This window comes from Leptodactylus fuscus, chromosome 3, assembly GCF_031893055.1.
Source record: "Leptodactylus fuscus isolate aLepFus1 chromosome 3, aLepFus1.hap2, whole genome shotgun sequence".
Lineage (NCBI taxonomy): Eukaryota > Metazoa > Chordata > Amphibia > Anura > Leptodactylidae > Leptodactylus > Leptodactylus fuscus.
Window position 1 is genome coordinate 65,204,898 of NC_134267.1, and position 25,262 is coordinate 65,230,159.

The 25,262-nt window shown below is 41.6% G+C and overlaps 1 protein-coding gene across 1 annotated transcript in view; it reads right to left on the reverse strand.

Moving 5' to 3' along the window:
* ACOXL (acyl-CoA oxidase like) overlaps positions 1 to 25,262 on the reverse strand; it is a 298,517-nt gene that overhangs the window by 147,811 nt on the left and 125,444 nt on the right. Inside the window, exons 11-13 of the mRNA XM_075267702.1 lie at positions 18,000 to 18,116; positions 15,707 to 15,860; positions 1,356 to 1,445 (exon numbers count right to left, since the gene is read on the reverse strand). Coding sequence (XP_075123803.1) covers positions 1,356 to 1,445; positions 15,707 to 15,860; positions 18,000 to 18,116 — 361 coding nt within the window. The remainder of the gene's footprint in view (positions 1 to 1,355; positions 1,446 to 15,706; positions 15,861 to 17,999; positions 18,117 to 25,262) is intronic.

A 25,262-nucleotide genomic window follows, 5' to 3' on the forward strand; every position in this document is an offset into this window, starting at 1 on the left:
TGGGGGAAAAAAAAAAAAAAAAAAAAAAAAAAACAGTCCTCAAGCTCAGGGAAGGGGCAGACAGACAACCAAAACACCCTTTCCCAGCACCCAGCAACTACTGCACCCAAAAACTTTGACCATTTTAATTTTTGAAATTTTCCAGTAGCTGCTGCATTCCCCCCCACACACACACCCCCACACCCCACCCCACCCCGGCTTATACTCGAGTCAATAAGTTTTCAAAGTTTTTTTGTGGTAAAATTAGGGGCCTCGGCTTATATTCAGGTCGGCTTATACTCGATGATATAAGTTGAATGGCCACTAACTTTTCAGACATCCTAGTCTCATTTAATAGGGTTGCTGCCACTCTTCTCTCTTCTTGCTAATGTGTTACTCTTCTTTCTAATTTGCTGTTCACTTCCTGTTACTAGGAAAATACCATCTTTCACAGTGAGTGAAGGGAGGCGAGATAAGGCTCTCTTCACACAATAAATGCACAAATGCTCCTATGCATTTATTGTGTGAAGAGAGCCCTATCTCGCCTCCCTCCACTCACTGTGAAAGATGAGTGGCAGAAACTGTGCACAGAAAAGAGAAATCTGAGCAGTGTCATTAAAACTGTAAAATATTGATGACTAATATCCCATCAGCAATAAAACAATCAGCCAAAAGTAGATACAAGTACATAATAGTCTATTCTTAACTTGTATGATGTGAGATGCAATAGAATATACTTAGTACTACAGGGGGAGGGAGGAAGTCCGGGCAGCACAGCAGGTCCTCACAGGAAAGCAGCTATACAGTAGCTGGAGCAGGTCAGTGAGAGGATTACGAGCAGCCATTATAACTGATGCTGAAGCTACAAAAGTGTCCTCCGATATATACTTTCCCTATATATCGGGAGGACACTATGTGCAGCTTCAGCATAAGCTAATGGGGGCCCGTGTGTGTTGAGGCAAATGCAGATGCATTGGTCAGGTGCTCGTTTGGGGGCCCCTGACCAATGTATCTGCATTAGTACAATGAGGACTTAACAGTCGGGGCTCTGGGCCCACCGGGGGATTCACCAGTTCCCCGGCGGGCCAGTCCGACCCTGCTCCTGGCTGGATTACATGTAAAAAAAAAAAAAAAAAAAAAAAAAAAAAAGCACCCAGCTATAGTAGTAGTAATGATAGGGAGGATGGCGACTGCTCTCTAGTTTACACCTCCCTAGCCTCAGTGAGAAAAAGTAAAATTTATTGCAGCAATAGTGGTCTATTAGCAGCAGAAAAACTAATAGTACAACATGTACGAAAGTGTATGCAGCCAAAAAACAGTATGCCCAGCAAGATTCTGCTGGTATTTAAACGTTTCATGAAATGTGTAAAGTATACCTGTAGCATAACAACATTATCACCCTCAAACGTGACAAAGACATCTGAATCACATTTTAAGCCAGGGATCCGATTCTCCATCATAAAACCCTGTAAAAACAATAGATTTGTTTAATCAGTATTGTTTCATCAATGAACATTAAGTGTTAAACATAAGTAGTCTTTAGGCCGGGGCCCCACGGGACGCGATTGGCCTGCAGCGGAGACACTGAGGGATTACAAAGCCGTTGTGGCTTTGCAAATCGCAGCATGTCAATTATATCTACGGAAACGCCGGCGGCCTTCCCGTAGATGTAATGGGAAGAGAAAGTCAGCAGAGGAAAACTCTGAACTTTCTCTTCAAAGCGCTGCGGAAAGAACCGCAAAACAATCACGCAGCGGTTCTTTCCGCAGCGCTTTAGTGCTGCGATTACAGCCCGTGGGGCCTTAGCCTTAAAGAGGATCTTTCACCATCTTCATAAAACTCATTGAGGTTAAGGCCTCATGTTGAGGAAACACAGCTTTTTTTGTTAAAGATTTTGCTGCAGTTTTTGAGCCATAGCCAGGAGTGGATTACGTAGAAGTGTACGAACTTTCTTTATATTTTCCAATCCTTTTGTATCCATTCTTGGCTTTGGTTCAAAAAACACCAGCAAAGACTGCAACAACAACAACAAAAAAGCTGCTTTACCACAATGTGGGACCTGAGTCCTTCAACAGGCATAGCTTCACTAACTCTGGCGCAGTTAGATTTGTTTCCCAAGCAATCATTACTGTCATTTTCAATACAATTATGTCCAGTATTCCTTATGTCTGCTCCAGGACCACCTACCTGACAGTACAGAGCATAACTGTGCTGAACAGCAATGATTGCTTGGGGTACCAGAGAAAAATTTCCATCTGCGCCTGAATCAATGCAACAACACCTAATGGAAGATGCAAAGAGTTGAATTGGTGGAGGTGGTCAAAGGTACTCTTCAAGAACACTTGTTGTATCTTAAGGAATGAGTTTGTTATTTTGGTATATGCACACAAAAAAATACAATAACTTAATACCTGTTCAATATTCACAAATATGTAACATTTCACATCAAAATATGTTCATTACACTGGCAGACCTAATAATAATAATAAAAAAAAGTAATATTAGGGAGCGTTCACACTACCGTCGGTGTCCGACATGTAGTGTCCGCTCCTAGTGTCCGCTCAAAATCTGTCACGGACACTAGGAGCGGACACTAGCTGTGTCCGTGACACCTGTCATTCACTTGAATGGGCATCGGGTGCGTTCTTTTGCACTCCGTGCCCGTCCTTCCCTGTCCGCAAGAGAAGATGTCCGACTTCTCAAGCGGACAGAAAAACCCTGCATGCAGGGTTCCTCTGTCCGCTTGAGAAGTCGGACATCTTCTCTTGCGGACAGGGAAGGACGGGAACGGAGTGCAAAAGAACGCACCCGATGCCCATTCAAGTGAATGACAGGTGTCACAGACACATCTAGTGTCCGTGACAGATTTTGAGCGGACACTAGGAGCGGACACCGACGGTAGTGTGAACGCCCCCTAAAGTGCAACAGAACCACCACCCCCCCCCCCCAAAACAAAAAAAAAAAACATGCCTATATTTGATTTGTTCTCTAAACGCTATCTTCAGTGAGTCTGCCACTGCAGTCTGCTTGTGGTTAAGGGTGGGATTAACTATTCAGACCTTTCAGCAACACCCTCAGTTATATCCTCAATATTTTCTCCCCTTTTAAGTCCAGGGAGAAAACAACTGCACATATTACAAAAAATGTATTCCTGAAGCCCTTGCATGGAAGGGAACCCAGCTTAATGTCATTTTAAAAAATGTACCGTATTTTTCGGACTATAAGACGCACTGGACTATAAGACGCCTCCTCTGCTCCCGACCGCCACCAACGGAACCCGCCCGGGGCCACGCAAACCAGGACACCTATACTGGAGACCCTCAGGAGGCCATAACTGCCACTGTGAACTACTCACCACTATGCCTGCCTACATTTGATTTACATGTCAGAGACCAGAGAAGGACAAGCTGAGCAAACAGACCACAGCTACTCCCTAGGGTACCCCTATTCTAAGGGACCTATTTGAGCGTACAAGGTCGTGTTGCATACCTGAGTATACTTTACAAGCTAATACGGTCATTATCCGTACTTGCCCGACAGGACAAAAAACAGGGGGGGACAGTCACCTTACCCTGCCCATTTGGAGCCTATTCTACACTCCTACCATTACTACGAGCTTGAGGAAGGCAGAACTTGCCGAAACGCTCTCGTATATACTCTGTATAGCCACGTGTGGCACAGTGCAATTTGTACTATTAATTAAATAAAATATCTTTGATATTACAATTTAGCCTACCAGGATCCTTTATTCTCATAGTTATACATATGGAAACACTGACATTTTCCATATACTGACATCCTGTGATTTGCAAAAAATGCTTGGGTTTTTGAAGTGACAGCATTTCCGTTGTGGATCGTTTTCTGCAATGTGTGGATGGGATTAGCCAGAATACCATCCACTTTACAAATACTGGAAACTCAGCGTTTTTTGCTGCAATGTTTCCACTGCTGCCAAAACACGGTATTTTTGTAATGTGGAGCTCCAGTTTTAGAGAGAACTCCAGAGTAAAAAGACCTCTTAGGGTCCACGGAGGAAATTGGTGAGGAATTTGGTGTGGAATTTTCCACGCTGAGAAAAAAAACAAGCCTCCCATTGATTTCAATGGGTTCTGCTAGCTTTTTTTTTTCCACTAGCGGAATTTTCCACAGACTTCCTCACAGACTTGCCGTGTTCAGCAGCCATCATCTATACAGCCCCAGAAGATGGTGCTGAGCCAACTCAAGCACAGGATATTTGTGTTTGCCTACACCAAGGAGCATCCTGTGCCAAAACAGAACAGTGAATCCATAAGAATTCACTGAGGATGACAGTGATGTTTCAGAAGGCTGGCGAAGTCAACAACAGCAAAGATGGAGAGGTTGGTCAGGGCTGGTAAACTAGACCCAGAGCACTTGCCAGAAGTTGGACCACCATCGAGGTATTTGAAGGTTAATCTGCACATCGCAATAAAGATGATTTTCTCTGCAATGAATGTGCATGGGTGCTCAACTACTTAATGGGTTACATCAGGGGTAGGGAACGTACGGCTCTCCAGCTGTTGCAAAACTACAACTCCCAGCATGCATACTGGCTCTGCTGTTCTGGGAACTCCCATGGAAGTGAATGGAGCATGCTGGGAGTTGTAGTTTCACAGCAGCTGGAGAGCCAAAGGTTCCCTACCCCTGGGTTACATTAAGTGCCAAAAAAATGTTTTCAATATAGTGGGAACTGCACCATGAAAATGACCTCGAGTGCACAAGGCAATGCATGCGCGTGATCAGTTTAGGTTTCCTATGACGGAAAACTATTAGAGTTCGTAGGTGGGTCAAAGTACCCGATCCCTAATTGGGGATCATGGCAGTTAATGGCTTAATAAAGGTCCACTAACCAGAGTCTCATCAGGTGAAGGTCTGAACTGAATAGAACCTGAATTATGTTCAGTGTTTATTTTTTTGGATGATAAAATTTGACCCATCCCAGGTTTAAAAAAAAAAAAAAAAGTTAGAAATTGGAAAAATTTTGTATTAATTTAACCTTTCCTGGTGGTGAAGTGAAGTATAGATGGTAATGCCACTAACTAGTGATGGGGCACCAATGGGGAATATACTGTGTAGGGGCACTTAGGAGAATTACAGTATGTGATGGCTCTAATGTGATATTATAGGGGGCACTGATGTGCCATTATACTTTGTGGGGCATTAAGGAGACCACAGAACACAAAGATGGTTATACAGACCCACAGTATTTGTCCTTCCCAGAAGTGACATGTATTCTTGCTTAATTTCCCGAAATGGTTATTCATGTTAAAATGATACCAATGGTCAGCCATATTTTGATGGACGTGTTTTATGTATCTGATCTTATGAAATAAACGGTTTTCTGGGCAGAATTTCGCAGAGCTCTGTCCAGACGATCAAAGATCAACCTGGTCTGGGTTTGTCGTCTGTCTGTGTGATTGACACCGGTGACAATCTGACTATACAGTCTACCTGGGGTAAGATAATTGACAACTCTGACAATTATATCCCCCCCCATTCAGTATAAAGCCACATTAGTGGCCACTACGTGTTATATTTATCTAATGATACCCCAAGCCAATATGCTCTTTAGTAACCCCCCATGCAGTATAATGCCCAACAAAGAATGAATGCTAACAGTGGTCAGTAAAAACAAACATCTCTCAATCGCTGTGCCCTAAGCTCTGAGACATTACAATAGCAGCCTCTGTGCCAGGCAGGAGGGATGATTGCCCCTGCCTGATGCTGCTATGTATCAGGGATTGGGACGTAGCAGTCAAAAGATGAATGTTTCTCCAGGTCGCAGTCATAGTGAAAGGGCAAGGATGCCAGGGTCCACACCACTGGTAGCCGCGCTCTACCTGTTTAATATGCCTGCTTTAAACATATGTTTCCAAATGCCCCACCACAGCTGGGAGTTGCCATAAATCCCTTTAAATACATTCGTTCTCTATTTCCTAGAAATAGGATATTGACACATTACTAATTAGAAAATACCTGATTGATTTATAGTGTATGTGGTATTAGTACACAAGGAAAGTTTGGTTACAATTAAGATGATATCCAGTATAGAAATTTATATAGTCCATACAGTACAGGGCCCTTTAAGGAAATGCACCAGCTGAAAGATCCTTTCCAGACATAACTCAGATTTCTTTTATGAAAAGATCATAAAAACACTGCAGAGAATAATTTCAGTGCTTTCTCCCAACACAGATGTTTTGAAAGAAGTTTTTATTAGCTGAAATAAACCACAAAAACCAAAAATGAACACGGCGTGTAGAAAGAGGTGAGGCATGAGCAGCTGCATGTGTTGTGATGAGGAGTGGAAAATTTGAGGATAAGCAGCAGAGTCACGTGCCTATGGCAGGATTTGGCATTTCAAACAAACAATAAGACAATCTGTAAACTGGAAGGAGGGGATAAAACAAAGCTATTTGCATTGTGTCAGTTCCAGGAAAATTCATATTTCGAGAAACAAATTGAAGAGGAGAATCCAATCCGATAATAGTTTCCTTTGCAACGCAGTCACTTCTATATTAACATAAGATGACAATGTCCTCAAAAAAACCCGAAAACAGCACATTCACAGAACTATATTTGTCATTTATGTAAATAAATATATTGGATAAAAGGCCATTACATGTGCTCCAAAACTGTGAGACAAATTACAGGTCTCCTGTGAAAACAACTTCTCTACTTGTGTATCAAGCCAGTATTGAGGACATAATTACTTATTTCAATAATTAAAAAACCTTTAGGGCTAGTTAACATGGGGCAAAATGATCATTATTTTGAGGCGAAATCTGTGTCAAAATCCTGCCACCTTCCATACAAATCAATGGGACACCACCCTCCAGACTAGGTCCATTAATTTGGGCCTAACCCAGAGCGGAAAGCCACGATGGAATGTATTCACGTGGAACCCCGTGTGAACTAGCCCTTAAGGTCCATTCCCACAGAGGAAAATGGTGAGAAATTTGGTGTGTAATTTTGGTGTTGAAAATTCCGCTAGTGGAAAAAAAAAGTTAGCAGAACCCTTTGAAATCAATGAGAAGCTTTTTTTTATCAGCGTGGAAAATTCCACACCAAATTCCTCACCATTTTCCTCCGTGTGTGTGAATGGACCCTTAGGTTGAGTTCACATGGAGTTTTTTGGTCAGGAATCCGCCTCAAAATCAGCCCTCAAAAAAAGCCTCCCTATAGAACTCTATGGGGAGGCTTTTTATGGAAGCTGATTTTGAGGCGGTGTGAACTTAGCCTTAAACGAATTGTCCAGAATAACTAAAGTTATTATATGCTGCTGGGGAAGGTGAAAAAGCAAAAAAAAAAAAAATATGCACACAGACTAACCGGTCCCAGTGCCTCCCAGTTCAGTTGCTTGGGTTTCTTCTTACGGTGTTTTTTTTTTATATAGGGCTCTGTAGCAACAAACTCTTGTAACACCATGGTTTTGATGCAATTTAAATTGCAGTTATTTACTATGGAAAAAAGTTGCCATAGACCTTGCCTACAGTTGGAATCATTGCCATAGTTGCAAGATCACTTTCAACTTGTTACCTCATAGGAAACAATTGTATTTACATTGTGATTGCATTTTTATGAAATTTTATTTAATATTTTAGCCCTGGTCTTGATGGGTGACTTCCCTTATGGATGACATCTTAATAGAGCATTTGGACATGGGTTGTCTTTATGGGATAACCCAAGTAATAAAGAAACTGCTACTAGCCATTGTAATGTATATTGATATATTTTTTCCCTTTATAACTATTTAAACCATATTCTGCAAAACAGCTTGATTCCTTCCAGAGGCTAATGAGGATTAAGAATGACAGAGGCCTATGCTATCCTGTAATCTGAGCGCCATCTCACAGTGTTTCTTGAGCTGTTTGTGTTGGCTGGGTCTTCTACCCAACATCTGTTTATAGTGTGTCCTAGTTTTCCAAGAACCTGAACATAATCATATCATCATGTGCAGAACAATATTTAATGTCATCCAATGAACAAATATATTCTGCTGCACGTTAATTCAGAAACTGCACTGAATGCTTACTCATAAATACGCCTTTGTGGATATTACCTAGCTGAATAAAAAAGCTTAACCTGGGCTTGTCATTGCCGTCAAATAGGTTTTACTGACAGATCTTAAAAACAAATGATGTTTTACAGACATGTTATGATGCATAACAAAATTTCCACTGGCATTAGACACCATAGTAAAGGACGGCTTTATATGGGGTCTTGTCCGCTCCAAAAAGTCTCAGAAACCAATTCTAGTGGTGTGCAAGGGCCATTAATAGAAGTATACACAACATTGGAAAGAATCAAAAAGAAGTTCAGCAGACTGCTGGGGTCAGCTAGCCCATCATGGAGTCCATAAACCACTCCTAGGTAGCTGAGGAGGGCCATTCTGAGGGAATTCAGTTGTAGGTGGGTACCTATGTATACTGTATACCTAAACAAACCATGTGGTTCCTGTGAGGACCAACCTCAAAATTGATGTTAGGGGCTTATAAAGAGACTGATCACCATAATAGACTACAATGGGGTCTGCTGGTTTTCCACCTGAAAAATGTGCAGAGTAAAATCCTGCTTGCAGGACTTATCTATGCATTTTACTAGCAGTTTCGGGAATGGAATCCCAGAATGGAGTGTGAGCACTGGTGTGAATCCAGCCTTACTCATTGGACACATACTTTCAGTGGGTTATACTTTGTGACTAAAGGCTATATGACAGACCTGTGAAGTGATCAGCCTTCTGGAGAGAATTAACTCCTTGCTACCTTTAGCTTCTTTTGAAACCCTTCCAGTGCAGAATTGAGCCATAAAGCTTATTGTCTGAACTTTACAAAATATCTCCATGATTTATCAATTGATATGTCAGAGGCAGCTCAGAAGACCTCCAAATGGCTGGTATACAGGATTTAATTTAACAGGCACCAAACAGTGATTACATCTACCAAAGAAGAAGTCATAGTTCTATAGCAGGATGCAAACAGGATTGTCATCCAGGGACCAGGCCATTATTTTAGGGATGATATCCTATAATCCAAATCAAAACAGACTCAAGAGAATGTAGGAGAGTCCCCTCCTCAGTTCCAAAGCACCAGCTGAGAGGGGTGATAAATTTTATGCAGCACATGATGAATTCTGTACCAACAACTGAAAATTTGTCTCTTGATTAAAAACAGAGGCTTTGTTCGCCAAAATGAGTATCTGCCTCCTCTGTTCCACACTGAGAGAGAGAGATTCAAATCACACTCCCCCTTCAGGAGGCAAGGTGGATGTAATCCTCTAGGAGTTTCAAATGGAGTTATGGAACAGTGTTAAACATGCTTGAGGGGAAGGGGATATAGTGGTAAGGTAAAGGTTGAGTTGTAACATGTGCCATTAGGTAGCCTGAGGCAAGGAGGAGGCTAAATTTTAGGCCCTTAACCAAATGGGCTCATGTCAGAATTGGCCACCCCTCAGCCCAGTTCAAAATCAGAATTGCTCAGAATAGAACTCAAAGTTGAAGGACAAAGGGAAACCAAGAGGGGAAGTTAGACATTTCTTAAAGACCAACAACATATGGTTAATCATGGGGTAAGCAGACAAGTTGCCCCACTATTTTGTTGAGACACAAGAGATACACTTTAGTGGCACTTGAGTGAACCTTTGCTCCACTGACACCCAGCCCCTAAAGTCTACATATCTATAGCAATCCACCCTTCTGATCAGTCGGGTTGCATTGCATATTCCGCTCCAGGCAGCTCTATCCCACCATAAAATTTTGCCATGGAAAAAGTTATTTTCAGAAGCGTGGGGGAGGTTTATGCACTCAAACAAATGAAGTGAATAACTATAAATAAGAAGAGGAAGACTCTAATTGAGAGGGCCCTGAAGAGACAAAGTCAGGGGAGCATGTTCATGTTTAAAGATTTTTATGCTACTGAACCAACGCAATGTGCCTGTGTTCCATTAAATCTGGCAGTAGCTTACAAAAGCGAAGGAGGAAATTCAACTTAAAGTCATGATCTACCAGTGTGGGAAGTTGTATTCCCAAATATCTGATCGAGTTGGAGGCCCATGTATAAGGAAAGTTTGCAGTTTAGATGAAGGGAGATGTTCAAAGTTATTGCCTCAGATTTTTGCAGATATATTCTGAAACTACACAGATGGCCAAAGGTTTGGAATTCCTCCACCAAGTTAGGAATGGAAGTATGTTTTGTGAGGAAAAAATCATCCACATATGCCGCTATCTTAAAGGCCTGGCCTCCGGCCTGGACGCCAGAGATGTTTGGAAGAGCAGTTCCATGTATAAAGTAAAAATTGATGAGGATAGGGGACACTCCTGGCATGTACCAGTGAGTAGGAGTATACCTCCATTCGCCCTAACTGCAACTGGAATAACATGATGATATAACCAAATGAAGAGCTTTTTCAGTGGACAAAACCACCAAGGGGCAGGCCATTAAATGTGCCCAGTGTATAATGTTAAGGGTTTGGTGGTGTGATTTCATGCCTCTCAGTGGGGATGACACCTTTCTGATCAAGGTGGACCAGCTTAGGTAGAAAGAGGAGAGGCAGCTAGCCAGTATCTTGGAGAATAGTTTTAGGTCAAGCAATGATATTGGGTCAAAACTGCCATAGGAAGTCATGTCCTTGATATCTTTGGGAATTAAGTGTACTTGTAGTTTATTAGGTTGGAGAGCCCAGCACGTTGTACCAAAAAATGGACCACAGAACTGATAGAGAAAGGATATATAGTAGTTCATCAATAGGCTATCATGGCCCTGGGACTTCCCTGTCTGGTAGTAGTATATTGATGCAGACAGCTCCTCCCCTGAAATAGGAGCCAACGGTACACCCCGCTCCTCTGGGAAACCTGAAGCGACACAGGCTTAGATGTTTTCTGATTTGGGAGACCAGTGAGGCATACAAATCATGAAACGTTTTAGCCATGTTAAGCAAGTTGACCTCAGTGTCTGCAGGAGTATTAATAAAAGGTATTTATGTCAGACTATGGTAGGCTCAAAGGGCATTTGCTAGGTATTTACCAGATATATTTCATAAAAAGTTCAATGACATTTAATCAAAGTTTCCTTTGCTTTGGGGAGATAAAGGGAGCACAGCTCATCATGTAAGGAAATGAGTTGAGCTCTTGTTTCATGGAACTATGATTGTTTGTTTTTGTCCTCAATCGCCCTGGTCTGAATGAGCAGTCTCGTGGCATGTTCCACCCTTTCCCGTTTGGTCCAAGATCCCAATTTGATGAAAATACTTCTGGTGAAAAACTTGTGTACTTTCCACATCAAAACGTTAGAAAATTAGCCAGATTTGGTTTGAAAAAAGGACTCCATCCAATGCTTTCTGAATCTCCTGTTAATCCAAAGGGTCCTATATTAGACTTGTTTAGCTTCTAATGACATGAAATCCAAGAGGATGGCGCAAAAGACAGTGTTATTGAAACATGTGAATATCTGCCTTCTGCATCCTATCCAAGTGAAAATGGCTTACGAACAAGTTGTCAATTCTGGCAAACATGTCATGTATGGTTGGGTAATATTAGTAATCACAAGCGCTTAGGTAGGGGATTATCCAGGTGTCCACCAACTGATGTGTCTGAAGAGTGTCCCTAAGGTTGCAAAGATGTGAAAAAGGGATATGGGATGTTCTCCTGGAAACAAGTCCCCCAACTTGGCTTCAGTGTAATTCTAAGACTGTGTCTAGTACTAAGCTATCAGACACTCAGAAATCCTTGTGATCTGAAAAGCAGAAAGTTTGCTAAGTAACAGCCTCAGCCACCAAGTCTGGGTCAACCAAGGTTGTGCATTTCAAAAAGAAGCCAAGACATCAGTAGGAACTAGAGTTCCACATGGTGGGCCAATTGGACTATATGACACACAAATTTCATCCTTTGTGGAGCAGGAGCCATTCCCCACTTCATCTGGACACACACTGCGCCAGAGATCTGAACTCATTCCAGGACATCACAGATTGGAATTCCCAAAATTCTGAATAGGGCTAGGAGAACTCTTGGTATACGGACTGGGAGAACTTTCTGTGAAAATTTCTAACCAGAAAACTTGCATGACCTGAATAAGCTGGTAACAAAGTTTGTTATTCTGGTCAAAAAACCCTTCCAATGTACTAAGTATTGTTGTGCACCTCTAAACCTATGAGAATCAACAATTCTTTGTACTTTAAATTCTAGATTTTACTCCATCTGAACAAGATGAGGTGATTTAAAAAATAATGCAACTGGTGAAAAGTATTTCTTTAGAAACATTATATAAGCCCCAATTTATGAGACGGAATCTTAAGTTGTAAATTTTTAGTAGCGATCCACATTAATTCCCCCACAGTGAAAATAGGACCTTCTGAATGTCTTATCTGCATCCTTTTTTTTTTTTTTAAATGAATTGAGATTTCTTCAGGTTCAACTGACCCCGAGCCCAAACTGTACACAGTTGTACTGACTTCACCTTTACTTCTGAACTTTCAGTAGTGGAGGACATTGAACTAAACTGAGGATGAAGACCATAATTAGAGAAAAACAGCAACGTACTCAAGGAAACACAATGTCAATTATTAATGGAATAATACTGTGTAGGAGACACTGCACAGCATATAATACTGGGAGGGGGCCATTGCGGAGCACATAATGATGTGTAGGGGCCACTGCTGGACACATAATTCTGTGTGGGGGCCACTGCGGGGCACATAATGCTGTGTGGGGGCCACTGCGGGGCACATAATGCTGTGTGGGGGCCACTGCGGGGCACATAATGCTGTGTGGGGGCCACTGCGGGGCACATAATGCTGTGTGGGGGCCACTGCGAGGGCACATAATGCTGAGTGGAGGCCACTGCGAGGTACATAATGCTGTGTGGGGGCATAATACTGTGTGGTGGTCACTGTGGAGTGGCACGATTAACAGTATCAGGTCCTGTTCACACGGTGGAATCTGGCAATGATTTTGCAGCTGATTTCGCACCTAAATCAGCAGCAGATTCCTCCCTCATTCTACCTCCTATTGAAACTAATTAGAGCAGGAAGCTGGAAAAAAAAACATCCTGCTAGATCTTGATGCAAATTCTGCAGCTGATTAAGAGGCTGCATCCTGATTTTTCTTTGTCTCTTGATGCTGGACCCTATCAGCCAAGAAGTAATGACCAAATCCAAATGAGAGTCCAAAGGACCTAACCAGGAAAACAAAGCCAGAAGTCAGAACCAGGAATCAATAGTAACCAAGTGTTTCTCTAGCTGGAAGACTAGTTAGATCTATCATTGGATCTGTCTCAAAGTTTTGACAGGCTTTGCAGACACAAGCAGAGTTTGTTTGGTGGTCATGGAAACCTTAAGTTGGCGACTGCAAACAAGACATCCAATTCCTGACAATGGATAGGTCATCGATAACAGATAAGTGTGTGTTGACTCTTTAATCACTGTTGAACAACAATTGAAAGGGGCTACAATAGTCTGGAAAGTGTTGAAGCCTTTCCCTTGTTCACCAGGCTCATTGCAGTACATCTGTAAGTGGCTGTGCATGGTACTGCATCTACATCCCTTTAAGGCTATAGTCATATAACCATGCTGATTCTCAGTCATTTTTGTCTTTATGGACTTTCTGTTACAATTATACCTATGGGGAATCTGCCGGCATTTCCCTAGGTATAATTGCCATGCTGCGATTTCCAAAAACACGCCAGTTTTGGAAATCGTGACATGTTCGTACCGCACTTTTTACCGCAAAGTGGGCATGGGATTCGCTAGAATTCCATCCACTATTCCCTGACTGTAAAATGCCAAGGTGAAAAATAAAACCCACACTCACCTGTCCCTGGTCCTTCCATCCCTGTCTGGTCCAGCGGCCCTCACTACACATAACCAGTGAGGCCAATCAGGGGCCACCGCAGCCTAAAGAAAGGAACCGGGATGATACATAGACGTCACCTGTGATGTCACTCACATAAGTCACCTGTGACGTGTCCTTTCCTTTGGCTGCTGATCGGCCTCACCAGCCATGTGCGGCAAGGACTTCTGCCAGAAAAAGCCTGCGCCACTGGAGACATCGGGGACAGGTGAGTACGGGTTTTCTTTTTCTTATTTTTACCCTTTCCCAACCATCTTGCAGCGAACTGTAATTCCTGGGCAACCCCTGTAACATTTCAATATACAGAGGCCAGTTCACATCTGCAATTAGGCCATTCTGTTCCCCTATTAACTATGGGGCCCACGGGTTTCCTGAAAGTCACCGCTTTTTAATGCGTATAGGTTTCCGTTTGGGGGGTCCCCAAGCAGACTCCACGAACGGAAACCTGAACGCAGATGTGAACCGGGTCTAAGCATCACATGATAAAATACAATTCTGGTATGTATAATGGTAGACATGCATAGAAGCAAATACAGATAGATAGATAGATACATAGATAGATAGATAGATAGATAGATAGATAGATAGATAGATAGATAGATAGACAGACATTGATATACCCTATATACTTACACATATAAACATCCATTCACACACATACATTCATATACCACATAGACACACAGACACCCCTATCTACACACAAGACTCACACAGTATATAAAACACATAATGTACACAAATATAAACATCTATACTTATTTTACCCAAGAATATATACTCACATTTGGTTGACTTGCTGGGTGCACCATGGGAGAAGGCTCATCTGCAGCTCTGTCTGGCAGTGGTAAAGCAGCTAATCGCACAGTATGTCTCCCCTCACACTCCGATGTTGAGGGGGAGGGGCGGCACAGGAAACTTTTACAAGCAGCGATTTTGCAGCCCCTGCATCTGCCACTGATTTATCTGTTGCCGATCTAATCTTGAGTATCACAACACCAGAACTGGCCACATGCTGCAGCGTGATCCGGACACTTGCTTTCCTTGTATGGGACTGGCTTCTTTACCAAGTGCGTGCCCTGGTTGCAAGAGGCAGCGGCTCAGCAGCGCAGTTCCATCCAAGGATCACACTGTAGCATGTATTCAGTTCTGGTGCTGTGATATGGTACAGGAGAAGCGGAGAGGTAACACAACTGGAGCCTCAGAAAGCGGAGAAGACGGTGGATACGGCTGGGACAGCAGAGACCGGTAAGGAGAGCTGCAGAGGTTTAAACTAGCACGGAGAGGGCTGCTCAGTTTGTTTTCGGGGCAGCCCTCTCCTGCACTAGTTTAGAAACAAACAAAAAAAAATCTAATTGCCCTGGCTGCCACCCCCTCCAAAGTGCCGCCTGAGGCCACTGCCTCACTTCACCTCATTAGAGGTGCGGCCCTGCCTTCCAGGCTTCTTATTCCCTGCTAATGAGGCCAATCCCAGTCAGCTGGATTCCTCCAGGAGTGTCCACAAGGTGTGGACTGGAGGGGATGGGAATGGCAAGTCTCACTACCAGCCTACCTGCCATTCCCTAAAAATCCAGCCCAGTGCCAGGCAGTTAAATAATGCTCAGCAAACACAGTTGTGTGCAGAGAAACAAACTCTCTGGATTTCCATCATCTCACCCATCTGAGCAATCTGGGTGAGATGTACACCCCTTCCAGTATTTTACCAGCAATCTGCTTTACTTCTTTCAATGAAGGGATATTAATTTAATCGCTGAAATTATTATGACTGTGTCACTAGAGTTTTTTTCAGTTATTTTCATACAAAGTAATGATACTTCATTGTCTAAATACTCATTGTACATTCTTGTGAAAATAAGTTGTAAAGCTTACCATTCCACCAGTACATTCCCGGCAGTCTTGTAGACATGACAGATTCTCCCACGTGCTGTAGGCTTTTAGACCCGCTACAAGTGCTTGCAAAGGACGATTATTTACCAGGTCTCTATTATGGTAAACATCCTCATCCAGCATTTCCCCCGCATATCTAGAAAACAAAGGATTATATAAGACTAATATATCTACTGTTCGTTTTGTAGCCAAATCTGTTTTTTTTTTCTGTCCAATGCAGGTGTTCCCTTTTGGTATGACTCACATTAAATGTTCTAATAGATTGAAGAATATTATTTTACATTTCTGTGAACTGCGAAGGAAGGTTGGGATATCCCTTGAAACTGAGTAAAATAGGAAGTGAAAGGTGGGTGACAAAAGCTTCAACTGCTTCTTAAAAACACTTTACCTTTCGAAGTTTGATGAAAGAGAGAAGTCTTCCAAGAAACAGTAGGTGGATGAATAAAACCGTAATTCTGTTTCTCTTGTAATTGCTGATTCCTTTACCTTTATAATTTAGTTGTATAGTCCAAAGGTTAACAGAACCATTCTTAGTCAGTCCAAATTATATACCCCAGTAAGACAACATGAAAATATAAGACCTTTACTATACTTGAGCTGACTGGATACATGTAATGCTGGGTTCACACCAGCGTCCGATTTCCGTTCTGGGGTTTCCGTCTTTTGCATGCGGAAGACGGAAACCTTGCAGACCGGGTCCAGCAGTGAGTGCCAGTGAGCGTTTTGAGCTCTCTGCGACAAAACCGTTTTTTTTTAAACCGGACACAAAGTCCTGCATGTCCAACTCTGTGTCCGGTTAAAAAAAAAAACAGCTTCACCGCGGAGAGCATAAAACGCTCCCTGGCGCTCACAGCCACACACTTTTCAAACCCATTCATTTGAATGGATTTGAAAAATACCGGCAGGTTTCTGTCTCCTGCCCAGTTTCAGGCAGGAAAACCTGTATAAATGGAGACCGGGCGCAGATGTGAACGAGCCCTGATAGATACTGAATGATATTAAACAATAGAAGCCGTTACCTTATGTCTTAGACAAGATCTTCTATTCAGCCTATTTTTTATTTATCTTGGCTATTTACACAGATAACAGACAGCAGGGGCTGCAAAATAGGGTGCAGGTTCTATGCTGCATTCTGGGCTCATTCGTTCAAGTGTATGGGTTAATGAAAAAGCTCATGGATGCCATCCATATCCCATCTGCTCTGTTTATCATGGCCCTATGCAGACCCTTTTGTGCATGAAGCTTTAGCGTATGATATCCATAGCTAGACAAATAAGCAGTAAAACCAGAGAAAAAGTGCATTTTTATTTTTTTTTAAAAAAAAGTGCATAAAGAGGATCTGGGTTCATTGATAAAGATTTAAACTTTAATGGATATTTGCTCTACATGTACAATGAAAACAAAGATAATTTAGTTAAAAGTGGAAATTAACAGGTTATGTATAGATGGGAAGAATCATTTTCTATGGTGGACCCAACTCCAGACAACTTTTTCTGCAGTTGAATGCAACAAGTTGTTCAGTGTCATGAGGGGACGATGACTATACTTTAATGGAACTACTAACAGGTAATCTAAAACCACGGGTGCCCCCACACCCTATTATCCCATCTTTATATCACATATCCCTTTTTCATGCACTGTTCACAGAACACTGCCATGCAGGGTTTTTTTTTTTTCATCTTGCAACTTTTTTTTTGTAACTTAGCATGCCCTATTGCTGGTATTTTTCCCCATTTACTTTGGGTTGGTGCTGCTTAATACAGCTATGCCTGAATGTACAACACTTTTATAAGGGTCATTTCACATCATGTTAGTAGTGTATGCCTGAGATTTCCATCAGGATGATTTTCCGACAAACTTTATGAGCATATGTTTAATGGAGGTTACTAAGTGGCATTTGTCAATCATGTGTCCATAAAAAAACAAACAAACAAACAAACAAACAAACAGATATGCAGTCAATAACTCCAAGCAGGGGCCAAAAGGACACCCTTTTGTCCTCATAGTATAATGGGGGCCTATGGGTCTTTAGGTTGCCAGTTGTAGCAATACCACAGTTTATTCTGTGTAGTAGTGGTATGGATTTGTTCCACTTTGGCTATTGCTGAACATACCTCTATTTTTATAAGTGGCATTCTTTAGCTTGCAAACATGACTATACTGTGGTTTTTGCTGGGCAGCACTTGTTTGGTTTGTGCCATTTTCATTACATTTCAATGTTTTTTTGAAAGACATAAAAAAAAAACAAAAAAAAAAAACACAAACTTTGCAATACCTGCTGGTAAATGTAATGGCCAGTGCTGTGGCTAGATGCGGCATGAGTCGTAGATGCTGTGTTTGGTGATCAATTATTTTCACTTCTTCTTTGTCTTTGGGACCAAACTGTCTTCGGCTTAAACATAAAAAGAAAAAAAGAACAGCAATGTCACTACCATGTTCTGTATGCAGTACAAAAGCAGCGTTATTTAGTACAACAAACTGACAACCAATGCAAATTAAGAAAAGAAACGGTTACAGAAGACTGGTGAAAAGAGAGGTAAATACAAACATGGCAATTCACATTTAGTATCTTCAAACATAAGCTTATGTCAATATGTGAAGCAGACAACTACCAGTGACATATGACAGCTGGGACTAAGCAACATGTGTTATGCCCCAACACAACTCATCTGTACATGCAATGCAGCCCTGTCAGGACATCTTAGAAGCACAAACAGGCACTTGCATCTTCAACAGCTTTGCCATAAAGCAGAAAGACCGCAGTGCCAAATAAGTGTTGTAAGCCAGTTACTGCCAGATCTTATTTAACCAAGTTTAAGGATTGTTACATACTATACCATAAACCCCAGAATTGTGGCAACCATTCCTGCATAAAAGACAAGGCATGTCATGTTTCTGCTTTCCAAAGTAATATTTCTCTCCAGTATTATCATCATTTATTTTCAACACAAGCATAATCTGATCCTTTAGAGAACCCATATTCATAAGGTTCGCCATTATTAGATGTTGCCTTCATCTCCCTCTTCCTACACATTTTTATATTACTGGTCAGCAACTGGCAGTAATGGAAACAGTGTGTTAAGAAAACAAAAATCAAAAGTATACATAAATACACAGAAGATGCCATAAAATCCCAATACTCTGTAACTCAACCGTTTGGAATCTGATGCATCTAATATTTGTGAAGTTACAGCATCTTGGCTGACCAATATATGCTTTGTTCATCATGAGTCAGTAGACATAAGCTTCACTAAAATGTACTTCTACTTTCCACTCTCTTCTGATCCATTATTAAAAAATGTAGAAAGATGGGCTTGGAGCACACACATAAATGTATATTCTAATATAAAACAGTAGAAATAGTTATCAGTAGAAATAGAAAAAGCATATTTCAATGTGTGTATATATTCTGTTTTATGTAAAACAATTCTGTTTTACATAAAAACTAAATTAAATTTTTTTCACATTTTATACTAATTTTTCTACTCCTAGAGAAAACAAAATGAATTTTTTTTTATCACATTAAGCTACTACTTTCAAAGCTTTTGTGTTCTATAAAAAACCTGGTAAAAAAAAAACCCCATTAAAAACATATCTATGTATAAAGTAATATATACTAAAAGTGCTAAAGTTGGCCTAACCCTGTAAGGGTTAATATAAAAACTGAGTGAAATTAAGGGTCACCTGAGCAGAGTTGGACTGACCCACCGGAGAACCAGTGAATCCCCAGGAGGCCCCCTTGCCTTTAGTGGCCTTTTTAAATAGGCAGTGGAGCTGGTAACATCATTATTATTATCTTCATCACATCCCATCTATTTTATAGCAGATATCACAGAATGTCGCACAGTCACTATAAAACAGATATGTGCGATGTAAACAGCGAAGGAGTGAGGGCACTTGCAAAAGCACCACAGTCTTTTCAAAACAGTTGCTCAGCAGGGTCCCTGGGTGTTGGTCTAATAGATCATTGGGGTCTGTTAGGACCCCACAGATCAGATGTTTATCAAAACACGCAGCTCCCAGTATTGTTTCCATGCTTAGGCACTGCTAACTGACCATATTCTTGATAACTGCAGTTGTGAGTACTATCAGTGGCGTAACTAGGAATAGCGGGGCCCCGTGACGAACTTTTGACATGCCCACCCCCCAACCGAAGCCGAAGACCTCGGCCGACCCCCTCCTACGCATTCCTGCACGCTCTATCATGCCCCATAGTGGCCCCCGCACACAGTAATATCCCCCATAGTGGCCCCTGGCCTGCACACATTATTATGTCCCTTAGTGGCCCTTGCACACAGTATTAACCCCCATAGTGGCCCCTGCACATAAACAATTATTATACTCTGGGGTCTTTTCAGACCCCAGAGTATAATAATTGGAGACCCAGGGGGGGGGGGAAACATTTAAAAAAAACCTCTGTTACTCACCTATCTCCCGGCTCCTACGCTGTCAGCCTCCAAAGTAGTCCATCTTCAATGACGTCAGACGTCACATGACCCAGGATGCAGGAGGAGGACGCAGAGGACTAGGCCGAAGCCTGCCCGGATCGTGAAGAGGTAAGTAACAGGTTTTTTTATGTTTCTTACCTCTCCCGGGCCGCCGATCATTATACTCGGGGGTCCGAGCCTAATTAGCATGTGAGTAAAAACAGACTCATTCAAAAACTACTGAGACGATTTACATACAAAAAGTATGCGTGGAATAGTCTTTCTAAAGGCTATACAAGTATGTGCTTAGTTAAAAATGACTTTTCCCAATGATAGAGCCCCTTTAAAGCATTGCAGATTTATCGTAGTTGACTGTTCTATAGACAGTGTTAGTAAATCTACCCAACATTTTACACAATACTGCTTCTGCCATAATTAAGATGAAGATTGAAAAGTGTCAAACTATTATGATGCCATAATTTGAGTCCATCCATCAATCCATATTATCACCAATGTCCATAAGTTCGTAGAAGAACTTACTGTCAGGAGGCCGCAGTACACTACTAAATTGCATATTTATTAAATATATCCTCTAGCTACTCAGAAGTTAAACTACAGAATAGTTCAACGTTACAATTACACGTTTGTGTGCTTAGAAATAAGGATAATTGTTAGCTGAGATTAGAAGACCTGGGGCTATATTTACCAGGCAATCCTACAGGATATTGTCTAGACTGTAGTTTTAACCATATTCACAATTTATCTTTATTTTCTTTTATAATCTTGGCATTAGAATTTCATTACAGGAGACAAAGTTTTCAAGTGGTGACATGACAAATACACATTAAGTTGAATAATTTGTTAGTAGGCAAGGGATTTTACAGAAGGGAGAGAGTCCGGGTCCTTTACAATTTGTTAGGGAGTTGTATAAATATTATCATTGTATAACTATTACACTCTTCTTAGCACCAGAAGCATAAAAGTTGAAAGTCACCGAAAAACAAGCATTAGTCTGTTTGCAGATTAGGAGGAAATTTATGGAATGATTATTCCTATGATCACCTGTTACCAATAACTGGCCTAATAAGTTGGACTGTGTAATCCCAGGGATCAGCCCCTTAGGGCTCATTCACATGGAGTAAACGCCAGTTTAGGACTCGTTCACACGGAGTAAACACGGCACAAAATGTGCCGCGTGTACGGGACGTTTGCGCCGCGATTTTGACGGTGCATGTTTGCGGCCGCGTTAACGCGCGTTTACGCAGCGCTAACGCGACCGCAAACATGCACCGTCAAAATTGTGGCGCAAACGTCCCGTACACGCGGCACATTGCGTGCCGTGTTTACTCTGTGTGAACAAGTCCTTATTCTGAACGTAAAACACGTTCAGAATCAGCGGCGTATAAAGCAGTTCCATTCATTTCTATGGGAGCCGGCATGCGAGCACTCCCCATAGAAATGAATGGGCTGCTTTTTCACTACGAGCGCTCCCATTGAAGTGAATGGGAAGTGCCCGCGTATACAGCTAGCTCTGCTCATGCCGAGCCGTACACGCGGGCACTTCCCATTCACTTCAATGGGAGTGCTCGTAGTGAAAAAAGCAGCCCATTCATTTCTATGGGGAGCGCTCGTATGCCGGCTCCCATAGAAATGAATGGAACTGCTTTATACGCCGCTGATTCTGAACATGTTTTACGTTCAGAATAAGCTGGCATTTACTCCGTGTGAATGAGCCCTTAAGATGACACCTGTAGAAGTAGAAGATCATGCTTGGCGCTGTGCCATTAATTCTCTATGGACCTGCCAGAGATGGCACAGCAAAGTACAGCACCCCATGAACTATGACAGTTTCATTCCTTCATTTAGGGGTACATAGCACTGTCATTCTTGTGATTGTGGGGGTTCCAGTGATCAGAACCCATTTAATACCCCTTTAATTTTCCACATTTAAAGGTCTTTAAAATCCTCCAATATTCTTCCTGGAAATGTATGAATAGTGGTAAAAAAAAGTTGTCTCAAATTACTATTATTATTACTACTACCATTGTATACAGAGAAATTGCACAACACAGTTTTAAGAAAAGATGCTCTAGTTTTGTTATTTTATGGGGAATATTCAGTTTGTATAGATTTGACCTTTCAGGAAAGCTGATAAGTCCTGGTTAATATAGTGCTACATTAAATCAGACCTAAAAAAAAATTAAAATAAAATAAAAACTGTAATTGCATAATGAAAGGATAAAATATCGGTTTGTGTTCTATAGCTCCATACTCTCCAAGGTCTCTACTTGCAAAGCTCTTGTCAGCTTGTCCTATACTGGTTCTGATGTTCTCGGTTTGATTTGTTTGGTCTTTCATGACTGACAGTTTTATTTTTTTAAGCCATTTTCCTTGAATCTGAATAAAGCTTAATTAAACATAAAAGGATAAAATCAAGGCAAGAATGTCAGTTCATTACATAGATGAGCACATAATTTGGGGATTTGGAACCTAGAGAAGAATAGCTGGATGGGTATAATTCAGGAATGAGAAACTTGCTTGCTTCCTAATAGAATCCATTGCTGTACCGAATGCATTCAGTTGTGTTTTTTTTAATCTGATCAGTTCCTGGATTAAATGCGAGAAAATAAACATTAAGTACTGTAGGACAACTATCATGGATTTATTATAAAATTTAAAGAGTTGAAACTTCAGACCACGAGACATATTATATTACCAAAGTTCCTTAATACATTCTTGACTGTAGAATGAAAATAAGTATTAGCTCTTTACCACAAAACACACTATAAGGCTGTACAGTGGGGCAGTATCTTTTAATGCACTTGATTAAATAGAAAATTACACGCTATAAATAAAATGCGTTCCATTTGACACTTTACATCAAATTTAAGAATGAAACGAAGCATAAAACTAACCATAAGGCAGGAGTCCAATTAATCAATAAACAATTGTGTCAGCAGATCACTGACCAGGGACCTTGTGTTTTCCTAGTGACCAGTAAATAGTAACAGCTCTTTAGTAGGATGACATCACCTTATTCAACCATCACCTTGAGGCTCATTACCTCTCAAGAGCGACACAGCTTGTTTATTGACCATGTATCGTGGTGACAAATGCAAGGCAGAAAAACAAGACACAGAAAGGATTTACATAACACTATATGAGCCAAAGAGAATTTAACCTGAGCAGGGTGGAAATTCACCATAGAAGAGATGCTTTACATCCCACATTAACTTATTTCAAGTTTATGTAAGATGACCCATTTAGAAATGACAATGAGGAAGGGGGGATTTGGAATTCATACCATTTTTGTGACACCATTACATTACAAATAACCATGTTTGCACCAAATGACATATTTGTGAAATCAACACTTGTACAAACCCACAATTCCATGGCTAAAAGGAGGCGGGGTATATACAGCTGCACCAATTGTGAGTTGTTGTTTTTTCCCAGTTTTCAAAATGAGAAATGAATAATTGTAAATAGTACCTGGCATTGTTCAGTAACTTACACTAGAGGCGTGACCTAAAGTGTCTGGGTCCTAAAGCAAAATCTGGAAGAGGGATTACAATGTGCTGCAGCCCATATGGAGAGATCGGAGGATGGGAGTACTAGTGACGGTAGCTGTGCCACCGGATAGGTCAAGAGCCCTCAAACAATCTCCCCAGCACTCCTCCTGACACCAACAAGGGGGTCCTGCTATGCTACTGGATGGTGGTAGTAGTAGATCCCCTAGAGCACTTCCAGCTGGAGAGGGGTCCTCTCTTACCCCGAGCCGGTGTGATGGTGTTCGGAAGGGTCCTGACATTACAGCAGGAATGACTCAGGAAGCAGCAGAAGGCAGTGAAACAGTTTGAACTTTAATTTGCAGTTGTAACTGTAAACCTTGCAGCTTCCCAATGGGGGTAGTAGTCTCTCTGTGCAGTATGCCCAGACTTGGTATTGAGGGATGCCCTGGTGTAATAAGACTTCAGTGCCATGTAATCCACTGTAACAACACTCTCTTTCTCAGGAACTTAGTCCGAAGCGGAGGGTGATACTGGGAAATGTAATGCAAGGTAGTCCTTTCTGAGGCAGATAGCACCTATTGGCACTATGTCAGAATACTTGACCGCTAAATTCTCTGTCTCAATGCTGTCTTGATAAATCCTTGGGCTCAATCTTCTCCTTCAGGGGCTGATGGAAGATGTTGGGTCTCAGAGTACAAAGCTAGCATATTCCATCTCCATAAACTGCTAGACTGGACTGAGGCCCTAATGGTTCCCAGGAAATTTTCATCTCCTAGACCCCACCAAGCATCCTGCGATGAGCCAGGGCTGTACCAAGTGGGGGGCTAGACAGTCAGAAAACTAAAAACACAATGAGGAGAGTTGCAAAACAATAATGACAAGTAACACAGAACATATAGACAGGACATATAAAACACACCCAGTGTCACAAAGACAATATAAGAAATAACATTCTGGGATACTAGTATCTTAAAGAGGATCTTTCACCACTTCCACCAACTGTTTTTGGCACTGTTGAATTTTTTTCTGTAGCCCCGCTGTTCCTGAGCAAACAGTGCTGTTAGTTTCAGAACCCAATATGATAATTAGGCTGTCTAGTGCTAGATGGGCAGCCCCTATTTTTCTGCTACAAGTCAGGACTGCCAATCTGCCAGTAGAAAACCTAGCAGTTTAGGTGTGGAATCCAAGAACACTGACTGTAGAGGAATGGTGGGGGCTAAATAGAATATTCCCACTGCTTCAGAATTAATGGCTACACCCCTACAGCTGCACCTCCGACCTATCCCATATTGCCAACAGGCATGTGCCGCAGTTTCACACTAGGATACCTAGAATTTCAACAACAAAAAATATACAAATCTAAATGATCTGTGAATCCTCAGGATAAAATAAAGCAAAAACTAGCCCATGGGGTTGCTGCTTTTAACCAGCTGTTATTCTAAAAGGATAAAATGTGCACTACTAAATCAATGTTTTAGCCTTACCCAGAGACCTTGCTTGCATACATTCACCAGATATACATAAGATATAAGGCTAGGTAAGTCTCCTTAAAGAGGACCTTTCACCAGTTTTGGGCACATGCACTGTTATATACTGCCA